At 45.2% G+C, this 12207-nt stretch overlaps 1 protein-coding gene across 14 annotated transcripts in view; it reads right to left on the reverse strand.

Moving 5' to 3' along the window:
- syne1b (spectrin repeat containing, nuclear envelope 1b) overlaps positions 1-12207 on the reverse strand; it is a 103260-nt gene that overhangs the window by 82930 nt on the left and 8123 nt on the right. For 8 of the 14 annotated variants that reach the window (XR_009791578.1, XM_061795781.1, XM_061795782.1 and 5 more), the window contains exons 3-21: positions 9962-10057; positions 9196-9279; positions 7723-7815; positions 7143-7309; positions 6806-7002; positions 6560-6669; positions 6027-6077; positions 5881-5913; positions 4760-4867; positions 4539-4676; positions 3836-4000; positions 3374-3486; positions 3137-3305; positions 2968-3064; positions 2475-2495; positions 1969-2171; positions 1485-1649; positions 919-1071; positions 132-275 (exon numbers count right to left, since the gene is read on the reverse strand). Coding sequence is in view for 13 of the 14 variants with exons in the window: in XM_061795781.1 (XP_061651765.1) it covers positions 132-275; positions 919-1071; positions 1485-1649; positions 1969-2171; positions 2475-2495; positions 2968-3064; positions 3137-3305; positions 3374-3486; positions 3836-4000; positions 4539-4676; positions 4760-4867; positions 5881-5913; positions 6027-6077; positions 6560-6669; positions 6806-7002; positions 7143-7309; positions 7723-7815; positions 9196-9279; positions 9962-10057 (2307 nt within the window). In the remaining variant the exon portion in view is untranslated. The remainder of the gene's footprint in view (positions 1-131; positions 276-918; positions 1072-1484; positions 1650-1968; positions 2172-2474; positions 2496-2967; positions 3065-3136; positions 3306-3373; positions 3487-3835; positions 4001-4538; positions 4677-4759; positions 4868-5880; positions 5914-6026; positions 6078-6559; positions 6670-6805; positions 7003-7142; positions 7310-7722; positions 7816-9195; positions 9280-9961; positions 10058-12207) is intronic. The other 6 variants (XM_061795794.1, XM_061795785.1, XM_061795795.1 and 3 more) reach the window with 4 other exon arrangements.

A 12207-nucleotide genomic window follows, 5' to 3' on the forward strand; every position in this document is an offset into this window, starting at 1 on the left:
TGGCAGAGAATGAATGAAAAGGTAGGGGAGGGTTGCAGTGAGACAACTGGCCCTCTTTTCTTTTTTTTGTTGTTTTTGTTTTGCTTTCCTGTACTCAAAAACATTTGCGCATAAACCTGCCATGGCCGCACCTTGCCGAGCTGCTCTTTGATGGAGGCCATCACCGTCGTCATTTGAGCCACTTCATCCTGCGCGGTGTCTTTGCTCAGCAGCTGAGCGCTGCGACCCGCCGCCTTACACGCCGCCTCCATCGCCGGCACTTTGTGCTTGATTTCCTGCGGGAGGGAGGGGGCGGGCTTTGACGTGTAAAGTAGGGTGCCTTCACAGCTACATCCGCAAAAGTTGAATGGAGCCATCTGGGCTCATCTTGGTTGCTGAAGACGTTTCACCTTTAATCCAAAGGGCCTCGACAGTTCTACATTTTAGGCGTGGAGTCCAGCTACTTATGCCTTTGCTGGTGTGGTCACATAAGGTTTGTCGGGTCATTCACCCACCTAGTGGCAAAACAGCTATTTAGTGGCTGGTCACCTTTCTCATGGAGTAAGACAATCCTTGGGTGAGAGATGTCAGAACATTGTTGTAAGCGGTCCTATCTGTCCAGATTGGGACATTGTTGTCCTCAAAGCCATGGCCCTTCTTTTTTTCTAGATGCTTTTAAACGGCTGAATCTGGACCCGAGGAGGCTAGCCTCTTATGTTGTGCCATACGTTTCTGTAGGGGTCGCATTGTCACGCCAATGTCGAGGTCTTGGTCTTCAGCAACCAAGAGGAGGTCAGTCGCCTCGTTTCAACTTTCGCGGCTTACCGTGACCTAGATGACTGAGAATTTACACAGATACTTCAAACCTACAGTTCGCCTTTTCGGAAACTAGACTTTGATGTAAACAGGCTCAGGAAAAGTGCGAGTGCCTTCCTTTACCTCGACATCCTGAGCAAATGCGCGGACGTTGAGGAAAGACACTTGCACGGCAGCGTTCAACTTCTCATCGGTGGCGTCCATGAACATCTTCAAAGTGTTGATGCCGTCCTGGTAGTCATGCCTCAACTTGTCCACCTCGTCCGCCCTCGCGTACTGCCAACAAAACAGCAGACGGTCACTCCTACTTTCAAGTCTTAACCTTCAATTTGTAGTCCCAAACTGGTGGCAAAAATCAAGTAAGTCGAGTCGGGTCCCCGTATACATTTCAAGCAAGTCAAAACATGATTTGGGTCAAAGTAAAATCATATAATCTTGCTCGGTCAAAAAATATATTTTTCTACATTTGCCACTTTGCGCTCAGTAAACGGAACTTGTGTTAGTTAGCTGTACTAACACATTCACAATCATCATTTAATGTTCCAAAACCAATTTCTGTGCTATTTATGACTTTGTTTCCACCAGTCCTAAAATTGGAAACTTAAGTCTGACTTCAAGTCATGTGACTCGAATCCCCCACCTCTGCTTTGAAGTGTAAAAAAGACGTCGGACAGAGCGGCTTCATTTACGTATTTGACTTTGACGAAGAGCTCCCGCCATCGGCCGTTCAGAAGAAGGAGCTGCTGCTTGAGGTCTCGCGACACGCTGTCGTCGCAGGTCTCGATGAGGAAGTTGCCGGCGTCGTTCATGTCCATGTGTTGCTGGACCCAGTGGGACAGGTTGCGAAAAAATTCCTGAATCAAAATGAAAAAACACTTGAGTTTGGATCGTTTCTGTTTTTGTGTCCGCACAAATGGACACAATCCGCTGACGCTGCATTTTTTTTTTTTTTTAGTTGGACAGTAAACTTCAACCAGGAGTAGCAATAAACAGCTTGAAGCCTCTATAGGAAAATATAAACCTTTTTCGGGAAGATATCAATTACTTGTACATTTGCTATTCATATACTTTTCATGACATTTTTGCTTTGGTGGGGTGAAAGAAAAATGCTCCTTTTGCTCACCAATCACAAAAACGACTTGTTTTGGGCTCAACCGTCACCTGCGTACTTACGCGCTTAGCGCCCTCGGATTGGTTGAGCATGTGTTCGGCGTCCTCCAGCCAGGCCTGCAGGGCCGCCACCGTGCCACCGTACTTCTCCCAGTTGGAGATGACCTCCTCCAGCATGCTACGGACGCTGCGCACCTCCAGCGCCAGGTTTTTCCACTGAGCCGTGGCGTCGCCGAGGAATTTGCACACGCCCTCCGCTTCGTCAACTACGTACGTATGTGGATATGAATCAAGTTTGGTGAAATAAAGCATGTGGAAAATGTCATTTGCCATATTCCATCCATTCATTTTCTATGAATTCGAACCCCAGGACGTTAGAACTGAGAGCTTGACGTGCTCAAGCACTGTGATGCCAAAAATTTGATTCTGTTTTTTTTTTTTTTTTTGTTAGTTCGGTGTCATCGACCATGAACATGAACAGAATTATTTGTGGTGTTAAGAAAGAAGGGGGGAAAGTGGAGCCCCCCACAAGCAAGTTTAAAGGTACCATTCTCTTTTTTTGGACTTACCTTTGTTACAGGTCTTAGGCCCTATAACATGAAATCGTCATCTGTTTACGACAAGATCAACAACAGGCAGCGCATAGCACAAACTACTCACAAATGTTAGGAGGATATTGGGCTTCTGGGTGAAATTTATGGATCAACCTAAAATGCACTATAACCTTGACAGGTGAACTCAATATGACCTTTTTTAGGGTTTCAAGCCTGGTATAATGTTTTTAATTTAGGGTTTCGAAGCCTGGGTAACGGCTTCCAATTAGGAAGTGGGGGGACGGGGACGAAAAGGAGGTCACTGATTGTGTAGGAATTGAGAACAAATGAGTTTGACAGTGAAAGACTAAAGTGATCAATCACCATGGCAACGGTCAGTGTGGATAAGGATGATGATGTCATCAAACAGTTTTTGCACGGGCTAATGATTTTCATCCTGAAATTTCCCCCGTAACCTCAACATCTCCAACTTTTGCGGTATTTATTATGTGCGATAAAAAAGGCTTACTAGAACTGTCAGACTTGACGTAGACGTCCGCTGCTTGCTTGAGTGCCGAAAAGAGGATCTCGTACTGCTCGAAGAACCTGTGGCCCTCAATGAACGTCTGGAGAAATGAAGGTCCTAATGAAACCGTTTGCACCGTGCCTCCGCAACAGCAACAATACGGCAAACTCACGAGATAACTCTGCAACAGGAGCTCCACCGAGTCCCGCCTGCTGTATTTAACGATCCAGGACTTGAGTTTGGACTCGGCCAACTGCAGAAAGGCCATCAGCCGATACTTCATCTCCCAGAATTCCAGTTTGATCAAGTGGCCGTGCGATGACGTGGACACAAAATTGAACCTGTAGATTGAAGACGTGCTTGATTTTTCCCTCGTTAGTGCTCGTTCGGCAGATGCCAGACGTCTCACCGTTCGGCCATATCTTGGAGCTGTTCTGGCGGAACCGGGACGCCGTTGACCGATCTGTCTCGGTGGATCTGCTGGAAAGGTAGCCTGTGCGATTCCAAGTTTTTTAACACCTCCTGCAACATAGGGTCTGATTTGTTAAAGAATGCTCGTGCAAAAAGCAGCACAAAATGCTCACGAAAACTTTGATGGAAGCTGATCTAAGTCTGTTAAAAGGGCAAAATTGGCACACAATTCATTTTGCGTGCTATTACTCGAATGTACAAAACAGTGGGAGAAGAAAAGCAAATTGATTAATTTAATGCAATGCATGCAATGTGATTTATAAAACCAGAGACGAATTGCGGTGGCTGGTTTTGCATGATTAAATGCTGCGTCTGGAAGGCAGGTCCTTCAGAGTGATTTCGGCCCGTAAAATCATCTCCTTTCAAGTGAACCTGAGGCGAACGTCCGAACAAAGCTGACCTTGTGCTGCTCCAGTTTCCTGTGGAGAACATTGGCCGTCTCCTCGTGAGCATGCTGGATGGGAATGTCCTCCCTCAGGGCCATCTCGGCTCTGTGCAACCAGGCCCCGATCACGCCCAGAGGACCCGGCAGTGACTTGTCCAGGTGGATGTGCCAGTCCAGCAGCTGTAATTGACACCCATTTAAAAAAAAAAAACAGAGTAAGCTCTCACCATCGAAACAAGTCCACGTTCTTTCACACCAAGCCTGGAAAAGGTCTACAGTAGTGGAGAAGCTCTGGAGAAGTGTTTCTATCCCCTCTCTTATACAAATGAAGGATTTTCCTCCAGGAAAGTTTTGTGTTCACATTACAATAGCTCAGCCAAGGGAATGATTGGAAAAAAAATCATTTTAAACTGCAAGCTCTGATTCGTCCTTTAACATGAACGAGAAAATGTTCACACACAGAGGAATCACAGCCTATCAACTATTTAGTGACTCACTATAAGCAAATATGCAAATGCTGAACCACGATTTGGGATTAGGGGATTAGCAAATGATTCCAACAGCCATACTGACTTCACTACCTCTAGGATTTTGTATTGACAATACAAAATCCTGCAGACCCAGTACCGTGTCCAACAGAGTGAAGCAAATACTTTGTGGTAGTCTGGACGCCCTGTATATCTCCTTGAAACCGCTCACGCAACAGAATCCCACCCACCCTGATGGACAGGCGCTCCCACGACTGCTTGACCAGAGCCTGATCCACGGACAGCTTTCCATCCTTGTGGACCGGCTGCAGCAGCGGATCCGTCTGTTTCTTCTTCATCTCGTATTGCACGCGGAAGTTCTTGAACGCCTGCGGAAAAGCCCGTGCGGTTAAGAGCCGCAGACGGACGCGACCGGAATCAAATTTCCCCAGCGTATACTGATGACGCGTACCTGATACTTGTCTGTGAGATTGCCCTCGGCCGCCTGGGCCCTCAGCACGTCTCTCTCCAGCTGGTCCAGGAAAACCTTCAGCTCCCTCAGCATCTTGCGCTCCTCACGCTGTCACATTTTCACATTGCGTGAGAGGATTACAACGCTTTCCGCCTGCTTTCTATCACTAACCGCCATTCTGTTATACACTGCACCCAGAAAGCACTCACAGTGCTTCACTTTTTCTGCTTTTTTGTGATGTTACAGCCTTTTCATCCCCCCCCCCCCCCCCCCCCCTTGAAATTCTACACAAACACCCCGTAATTAAAACATGAAACGTTTCCAAATGCGTTAAAAATGAACGAAGAAATCACATGTACATAAGTTTTCAAAGCAATCAGCCATCTCTGGGCCCATCTTGTTCCTCTAATTTGATATACATGAAACCTACACGCCTGAGGAAAAACAACCAATCAGAGACAGAAGGCTTGACTTACGAGCCTTGCACTTGTCGCACACTCACAGACACACCCACATATATTCTAATTACATACAGTATACACAACACATTGATAATTTACCAGTTTTGAAATCAGAAGCGTATAAAAACATGTTTTTCAACTATTACATTTCTTTTCAAAGGGGGATTGGTCACACAAAAAAATGCATGCAAATATCTCAATGGTATTACACCAGAACACAATGAGCAATTTGGATTTGCTTTCGCGGGCCACATAAAATAAAATGGCACTTGTGCTGTAAGTGGAAACAGGATGCAACGGAACTCAATTTTGAGCTTCATGGCAAAGACCGTGAATACTTATGTGCATGTGATTTTTTTCGTTTCTTCTATTTAATAAATTTGCTCTTCTCCCAAAAAAAACAAACAAACAAAAAACGCTTCTTTTTCATGTTGTCATTATGTTATGTTGTGTGTAGAATTTTGAGGGGGTAAAAAAAAAAAAAAAAAAACGTAATTCCGTTAGGAATAAGGCTGTAACATTACTGCGCTGTGATTGCTTTCGGTTCGTGAATCCACATTCCAGAAACACCCCGAGGGGTAAGATTAGTGAGAAAACAGCACACGTTGGAGGCTAAAAGACTGAAAAGCTACCGAATACTAGTGAGGGAGCCCAACATACCTCAAGCATTTGCTCTATGTCTTGAGGGGCAAACTATCCGGGGAAGGCGGCAAAGCACACAAAAGAGATGCGTCAGAGAAAGGCATTCGAGGAAGCCGGGCGGAGAAGATAGACGGCATGCGTGGCTCCGCGACACCGCCGCTCACCTGAAGCACGGGAACCGACAGCGCAAAGGTCGGAATGGAGCCGAGGCGCAGCTTTCATGTGCACACAAGTGGATGGAGAAATCAAACGACAAGCTCGGTGGTGATGGGAAACAAACGTGTTGTGTTCATGCGGTGAGATCAGAGCATGTGCACAACAACAAAGCCTAAGCGCTGCATGTTTGCCACGACGTTCAACGAGCACACAAATAAGGCAACTAAAGTGTTTCAATGTTGGGAAATAGTTTGAAACAGATTGCAATGATTTACAGTAAACCTACATCTAGAGGTGCAACAATTAATTAATCGGCAACTATTTTGATAATCGATTAATTGTCCAGAGACCTTGTTTAACTTATATTTGTACAAATCCTTGGAATCCAAACCCTCTCAGCAGTAAATATACTCCCGATTTCTGTAGTCCTCCATGAAAGTAGTTTGGAACATTCCAAACGGTAGCCAATGTGTTGCTGGTCAACTAAGTGACTTTAGCAAATCATTCCATTCTGTTTGTATTCACATTCTGCCTTTCCTACCTCCTCGTGCTGTCCGTCAGTTCCCGAGTGGTGAGGGTTCGGGTAGTGCTTGAGGAACTGAGCCACGTACGTCATGATGGACTTCTCGTCTGGCTTGTCGACGTCTACATCTGCGGAGTGACGAAAAACAATCAACAAACAGGACCGAGCTACAGCAATGGTTCTCAAACGGAAGATTTCTTCCATGCCCCCAAATTTTGACCACTCCTGTTCTAGAGTATCTAACAACCACAGCACTCCCGGCACCTTCTGGGTCCAGCAGACGAGGGATGCCCAGCTCGTTCTCCGCAAGCGCGAAAGCCTCCTCCAGATTCTCCTTGTTGCCTCTGCGGCGCACCGCTTGCATGTCCACCAGGTCGGGCCGGACGGCGTGCACCACCGACTGGAACGCAATTCCATCGCGCCAGCTGGGACCGAAGTCCCTCACCTCGATCCCGTGATGCCTGAGGAACAGATCGAGACTCATTTTCAGACCTTTTCCCATCTCCGATTGCACCACTTGTAAACAAACCCGACATGTCATTTTGCCACGGCAGAGCGACTGAGAAAAAAAGGCGAAAAAAAAGTCTATACTTGGACATACTTGGCGACGGTGCACTGCACCCATCTGAGCAGGGCCTTCTTGGCGTTGCCCTGAAACTTGACCACTTTTCTCTTCATGGGAGGACTCCCAGTTTCGGAACTCTCCACCGAGGAATTGCTTGTGGACAAAGCCTGGAGGGCTGGAAGGTTGCTCGTCAACTCCTCAATCTGAGCAAGGAAAAGATGGTTGGAGGCAATCGTTCATTATCTTCTGCGAAAAATGACAACATCTTACTGAGTCACTTAGAGTAGTAGTAGAAGAAGTACTATTCTTCTTCGTTTGTGTCTGCAAGACTGTATGATACTGCCTCCCGGGGGCCAAGACGAGCACATCAGACGGAGCAGCACAATGAATTGAATTGCTGCATTAAATCGTGATGCATATGATGTTGTTATGTTATGTTTTTATAAAGTACAAAGCATGGTGCTATTTTTAAAACACACAATTTGTTCTTGTTTAATTTGTGGGAGGGGGGCTGGAACAGCTCAATGGGGAAAAATGATTTGTTTAAAAGTGTGCTTTGAGAAGTTAAAATCTGTTAAAGGCATGTAGGATGAGGTAAAACGGGGGTTCACGATACCTGGAAACAGAGGATAACGGTCCATATCAACCCGAGGACGATGGCTGGTCGTCCGTCTGCGATGTCCGTGGCGTGAATGTTAACCAGTTTGATCTGAAACAATTATTCCCTGTAAGAGACCTTCGAGGATAGTATTTGCTGCTAATATGCGGCCCGAAAAATGCCTCTCAAGTTTAACGTGGTTCCAAATGATAGCGCAAGCTTCAAAGTTGGAACTCTGATGTGCAAGACAAAAAAATAAATACAAGGCACGACAGGAACAATCGGTGGGTAATCGGCACAGGCTAGCAGCTCATATTACATCAGCGATGTAATGCAATCGTGGGTTGCATGCTTTTGTTAGGCTAGGCTAACTCACTTAGCACTGATAAAACTTGATTTACATCCCAACAGTCTACGGTTATTAGCTTTGGACCATCTTCCCATGCACCTCCAGGATTTTAGGCCTGACGCACTCTACGATAACTTCTTGTTGTATCGAGCGACGCTGGCTTGTCCAGAAACTTACAAATTGTTCCTTTCAAGCAGGAAAAGCAGATGTAAGCACATTCAATCGGAGAAACGGGACATATAATGTAAAATGGACTTTTTCATGGTTTGTGTACAAATAGTGCCAGTCCATCCTTCAAGTGTAACATTCAACAACAAGGTCATTATTTTGTGAGCTACCCGTTTCCAAATATGCTGTTCTGGATTCGGCCAGATTCGGATTTGGCGATGTGTCCGCTGCATGTGCCACATACACTGCTCAGCTAGCGCTTCCTCCACAAGTGAAAATACAATCCACTGCTCTTGATTGGGGCCGGTTTACTTTTGTGTTTGTTTTTTAAAGACTCGGGGCTCAACGAACAAAGTACTCGCCCACCGACACATTTTTAGAAATACCGAACTCGAGATTTACTTGGTTGTCTAGCTTCACACTTGAAGGGTGGGCAAGGCACTCCAGGGACCCAACTATTTGTATACGAACATTAAAAAGTCCATTTTCCATCATATGTTCCCTTCGAAGAAGGAAAAGCACAACAAACGTGAATCGGAAAACATGTTAGCATGTGGCTGAACGCCAGCGTTTTTGTCGAAGAAGAGCTGAATAGCAAATTGGTTGAAGAAAGTCATGCCGTCGTGCATCAATTGACAAGAAAGCAAACGGTTGACAAGTGCTTTAGCGGGGGCGACTGACCGGTGATCCTTGATACCGACACTGAGAGCACACGTGATGGGAGAAAGATCATAACAAACTGTAAGTGTCTATCCCCGCGGGGAGCAAGAGAAAAGTGGGACACGGCTCACTCCACGCAGCCATAAAAAGGATTCAGAGATGGAGATTATGTAACTTCGAGCCGCTCTCCTCTCTGAATGTTGACCACGTCTGCACCTTGCAGATTCTGACAAATAGCGTCACCCTCTTCCCGGGACTGCTTTTTGTCCGACACCAGAGTTCGTTTAGTGGTTCAAGAAGCGCCGAATGCTTACCTTCCTCCCCTCGAGGAATTTGAGCGCAGTGCCGATGTTGGAAACCCAGTGGATCCTCTTGAGTTGACGAACTTGCTCGGAGGGCTAGTGAAGTTCACACAGTACATCGGAAAGGAAACCACGTTACGCTTCAATTTTAGTTTAATCGTCGGGTTTACAGCGGACGAATTGGTTGGGCGGTAGAGATGAAAAAATGTGAAAATTATCATGACCAAAATGTTCACTAAGTATTACGTATTATTATGTAAACATAAAAAAAATCACTCTCTCTCTGAAAATATTGTAAAACATTTTATTTACACTACAAAAAAAAAAAAAAAAATCATCAAACCTATGATATTAGAAATTGTATACCCAGTAGATTTTTTCTCATTCAAGACAACTATGAAATTACTTGAAATGATGAACATGACTGGGATATTGAATAGTCGTAAGACTACATTAAAATATTAATCTCATGAATTAAAGGCTTTGTTATGAATTATTTTCCTTTTGCTCAATTTTCCTACATTTCTCCATCATAATACTTCCATTTTGAATGTTGATTCCTTTTCCACTTGAAATAAACACCCCCCTTGCCCAGCACTTACAACATTACAGAATGTAAAAAAACTGTCCCCTTAGCTGTAGAGTATTTCAAAGTTAAATGATGGCAAAAGTTAATTTCTTATTGTTGAAACATTATTTAACATCTGGAGGTAGAACTAATTGTGGGCCATTTTAGAGGTTTTAGAAAAGACAAAAGGAATGCAGAAACCCTACTTACAAGTCTTTGCCCCGACAGCACTTCCAAAAGAGCCAAGAGCTTCACCCCATCTTTAATGTCCTCAAAAAGATCGTTGACTTCTAGCGGTGGTTTATGCTGCAAGAGAAGACAACAAGCGTGCAAACACAAGTTGTCGTCAACGCGAGACCAATGTCTTTGCGCCCGGACCGAATGTGCGTGTGAAAGGACATTGGTATGCTAAGCCGTGGCCAGCGACCAAACGCTGCGAGCGACAAACAGGCTTGTTAGCAACCAGCGCCCCTGGCCTCCCCGTGGCTGAAAAGATGGTGTCGTTCCCTTGGCGATGGCTCGACGCCCGGTACTGAGCCTACGAGCGCGTTCCTCTAACCCTCGGCACGCCGTCTCCAGATTTGACGTGGGCACGTTCACAGAAACGCACAGGCAGCAGAGCGCTGCCAGTCTATCAGATGAGTATTTATTCAGCGGCGCTAAGCTCGAATTAAAAGGCTCTTTGCTTGGCGTTCTTCACCACTCATCTCACGACTCTGTTGGCTGGCTATGCGGGGCGAAGAGTGTGAAGAGGCTAGCGTCTGCCCGAGAGTGGTGTACTTGAATACATATGCGGCACAATCCCCTCGGGGTGACACATCCAGAATTAGCACGTGGCACCCATCCATCCATTTTCTGTACCGCTTATTCTCATTTAGGTCACTGGTGAGCTGCAATTAACAGTATTGTGATGTATAAAAACACACGATAATCAAACTTGCTCTCCACAAAGCAGTGGAAAAGGTGCTGCGTCATTCAAAGTGAGAGGAAACAAATACAAAGAGATGAGCGGAAACACTTGTGGATAACACTTTTTACTTTTCACCCCCAGCTTTTACTTTTATTGCAGGAGTGCACGGCGCAGTAATCCCGCTCTGATTTGCAAATTTATGCATTTGCATTCTCACCTACCCAGACTCACCTCTGTCAAACTGCCACTTAGTGTGAAGTGGGTTGACTTCACCGCCCCCATCAAAGCAAAAACTGGCTGAATGGCGGCTTGTAAACTCGTAAGTCGGGTCACTCGTATCTCAAAGCACCGCTGTATTTAAAAAATGAGAGTACATATATATATATATCACTAGGTAAAAAACAATCAAATGGGTGCTAGAAAGAAGGATTTTCTTTTATTCGTGGGTTGTGCACGTCCATATTTGCGAACTTCTGGTATTTTTTTTTCCAAAATCAAATCATTTTTAAGTTGTTTGTCTTTAATGGTTACGTTGTAAAATGAGCTTAAAGTGATATTAAAGTGAGATCATAGTTTGGGATAAATTGAGGGTTAAAACTACAAAAACTAAATGAAAACTACAATTGAGTTGTATTGAGAGGGGTGCTTGGTCCCTAACCTCCCCACCTATTTATGGATATAAAAAAATAATAATAATAATTTACATTTTTTGGTCTATTTGTTTCTTTCTATGGGGAGAAACAACCCCTACAAACGCTTATTTGCTGTACATACTTGCTTATTTTGGGGGGTTTAAAAAATTCAATGCAATGATTATAGGGGTCAATTCTTCGCAGATTTTCGCTATTCGCAGCCCGTTCCTTTTCCCCCTGCAAATAGCGTGGGTCCACTGTTGCAAGTGTTCAGCGTCCTCAATTAAAAGCACGACGTAGCAAACCATAATTTCATCGGGACTAGATACTGGTGCAAATTATTTAACTTCAACAAGCTTTGAACTAGTGCAGGCACCACAAGCCCAACACTAGACAATTCTATATTCACTTTCTCCGGTGTTATTTAAGGGTCACACTTGAAGTGAGGCGGCCTCGCGCATATGCGCTATTTTTGAAGCGAATCGACGACAGCCTGCGGGGAATTGTCCTCGCCCCGTTGTTCTCCATCTGCATCACTGTGCACATATCCTCTCACAACATCCCCCCCCCCCACGAACATCAAGCGCAGTCTGGCACAGACAGCATATGCATGTGAGAGTACTCGTCCAAGTTTGTAAAAAAAAAAACATCCCCTCTCACAACGTGACCTTTACGCCGGAGAAGTGGATCTTCACCTGCCTCGGACGTAACAACAAAGGCGCATAACGTCCTTATTTACAGTCGTTTAGCCAGCACGGCACCATCATTAGCGGTCATTACAGAATCACGTGTACGTCGTAAAACCCACCACTCTGGAGCCTCTCTCGTGAGCAGCGTTGAAACGCGTAAGAGGCAGAGATGAAATTGACGCATTAGGGCTGTGACAGTCGCATTTATCCTGCCTCTGCCTTTTA

The sequence above is a fragment of the Phyllopteryx taeniolatus genome, chromosome 13, assembly GCF_024500385.1.
Source record: "Phyllopteryx taeniolatus isolate TA_2022b chromosome 13, UOR_Ptae_1.2, whole genome shotgun sequence".
NCBI lineage: Eukaryota > Metazoa > Chordata > Actinopteri > Syngnathiformes > Syngnathidae > Phyllopteryx > Phyllopteryx taeniolatus.